This window comes from Prionailurus bengalensis, chromosome A3, assembly GCF_016509475.1.
Source record: "Prionailurus bengalensis isolate Pbe53 chromosome A3, Fcat_Pben_1.1_paternal_pri, whole genome shotgun sequence".
Lineage (NCBI taxonomy): Eukaryota > Metazoa > Chordata > Mammalia > Carnivora > Felidae > Prionailurus > Prionailurus bengalensis.
The window spans coordinates 83,655,838-83,658,412 of record NC_057354.1 but is presented as its reverse complement, the minus strand read 5'-3'; the positions used below and the strand labels follow the sequence as shown (position 1 = coordinate 83,658,412).

The following is a 2,575-nucleotide window of genomic DNA, read 5'->3' as shown; positions in this document are numbered from 1 at the left end:
TCACACCACACAGAAATAAGCCATTAGGTTTTTGACATATGGATGTATGTATACACATATGCATGCATACATACAATTTGTGATTTAATCCTACCTATGTGAGCTGATACTAAATATACTGCTTTGTAAACATGTTATGTTTAACTTTGCAATATAGAATGAATAAATTTTCATGCATATGTGTAAACCTTTCCAACTAAAAAACAGATCTGCATAATGGGTCAAAACACAAAATCCAGTGAGATGCTGGTAACAAGGACACTACCTAAAAAAAAAAAATTCGACCAGATGATTAAAAGTAAAACAAATGTCAAAGATACATCAGAAAACACAGAAAGAAAGCAGGGGCCAGATTTTAATATCAGACAAAAAAAAAAAAAAAGAATTTACGGTCTAGAACACACAGGATGAGAACAGCTGCATGAATGTCTTTGCTTCCAATGCATCATCGCAAACTTGTTTCTTACTCTTCTTATCTCTTTCTTAAGCCTTTCCCACTCATCTACGCCTCTTATTATTTCTTCCAGGTCCAAATGCCTCATGGGAGTGTCCTCTTTAAACCCCAGGCCAGGATGGGTCAACCCTCCTCTAAGGCTTCCTGTTTCCTGGCTTATACCTTCAGAAGGCTGAGGATTTCCCTTTGCCTCCTGTGGTACATCTTCTGAAGAGCAGTGTGCCTCCACCTTTGGCATGTTCTGTGGTTTTCCTTCATTTTCTTTTTGCATGTTGAGTATTTTTCTGTTATTTCTTTTGAATAAATTAATCCTAAAAGGATTAGGGCACTTTTGCTCCTTCTCCAGCAATACAGAGCTCCTACAGGGAAACAAGCCCTAGACTATAAACTATGTGATATGTTTAAGTCATTTTTAATCTCTAGATTACTCCTCCATATTATTTTCCGTCTTGAAAATTTGTTTAAAAAGTCGTTTGTTCTCTGGAGTTTCCCAAAGTCTAGATTTTGCTGACTGCTTCTTCCTGCATTTTCTAATATGCTCCTCTGTTCCTTTTATTCTCTGAAAATTGGTAGTTAAATCAAAAAGCCTCATCAGATTCTGGTTCTCCCCCCACAAGATGAGCCATGTACCTCCATTAGGAGGAACAAAACCTGGTGTCTCTTTTATTGTGATATTATCAGATACTGATAATCATTATCTAGATCAGGGGTCTGCAAACTACAGCCTATGGACAAAATCCAACCAGTGCACCCTGTTTTTATAAATAAAGTTTTACTGAAACAATCACGTCCATTGCCAATGGCTGCTTCCACACTCCAATGCAGACTTGAATAGCTGCAACAGAGACTATAGGGCCCACAAAGCTTAAAATATTCACTATCTTGTCCCTTACAGAAAACGTTTATTGACTCCTGATCTAGATCTATCCAGATTGCAAAATCATAATTTTCTTTTTTTTACAAAATCATAATTTTCTAATTCTACCATTGCTTCTTTTTTATTAACTGAAACATTCCTGTAAAGAAAAACTTCTTACCAACTCCCTAGTTATCATATAGGAACAGCAGGATACATGCTAGATTGTCTACTTACCAGTTTTTAAAATAAGGTAGTTTCCTAGTATTCTCCAAAGGCAGCCAATGAAAAGTTGAGAGTATTTCTGTATGTGTTTGTGTGTATGTGTTGTTTTAAAGTACCATTATGAACCCGTGGATTTAAACACATTCCCTATGCTTAAATCAATTGCATTCAATTCTTATTAATGCTTAAAATTGTCCCATCTTTTCTAAGTAGTTTATTTAAATTGTCTCCTGAGTCTTTTTAAAATAATCCGCATATTACTGGGAGCTTTTATTACTATCTGGTCTAACAAGATGTTCCTGGCTAATCTTGTACATTTCTTTCCCCATACAGGGAATTATCCATTTCTCCAAGGAGATGTCATCCCTTAGTAAGAAATGATATTTAGTGAACAGAATCCAGATGCACGGGGTACACACTGATACTGGGGAAATTATTATTTCCAACTCTTTTTTGAAAACAGAGCTTGAAAATGTCTTTTTTTTTTTTAAAGAAAGAATACTATGAATTTATACTGATTCTTCTGATTCAAATTCAGGATTTTGGGATTTTTACTTTATCTCCTTGATCTTATACCTTTAGCTTTTTTTTAACTACTATGAAAATGTTAATTTTAAACAAACCAAAATAATACTCACTTAAATTATCCCATATACAGGAAAGGAATATAAGCACTATCATCAATAATATGATTACCAAAAATTTTCAGCTTTTTGTGTGTGTGGTTATTTTTTCTATTGGAATATATTCCACTGGGGTTATCCAATCAAATCACACTGTTAGAAAGTTAAACGTTTGTTTTTGATAAAAAAGGACATTTTGACATGACTGTTTCAAAACAACTCAAATTACTGAGGCATTGTTTTTATTACCAAGTAATATTTGCAGCAGAAACCATGGTTCCCCACCCAATCTCTGAACCACACCCCCAGACAGGATAAAGGGTGGGATGAGGCTCAGAAATGAGGTGTGTCCATTGCATACATTACGAAAAACAAAAACAAAACAATGTCTTAAGAGGAAAAAAACATATTCTTTCA

At 34.6% G+C, this 2,575-nt stretch overlaps 1 protein-coding gene across 1 annotated transcript; it reads right to left on the bottom strand.

Annotated features, from left to right (window-relative positions):
* Positions 1-386: 386 nt before the first annotated feature.
* Positions 387-833, bottom strand: LOC122466987 (transcription elongation factor A protein-like 8). Its single transcript, XM_043553285.1, has one exon. It carries the CDS (start codon positions 723-725, stop codon positions 387-389), a length of 339 nt encoding a protein of 112 aa, XP_043409220.1. The 5' UTR covers positions 726-833.
* Positions 834-2,575: the final 1,742 nt, after the last annotated feature.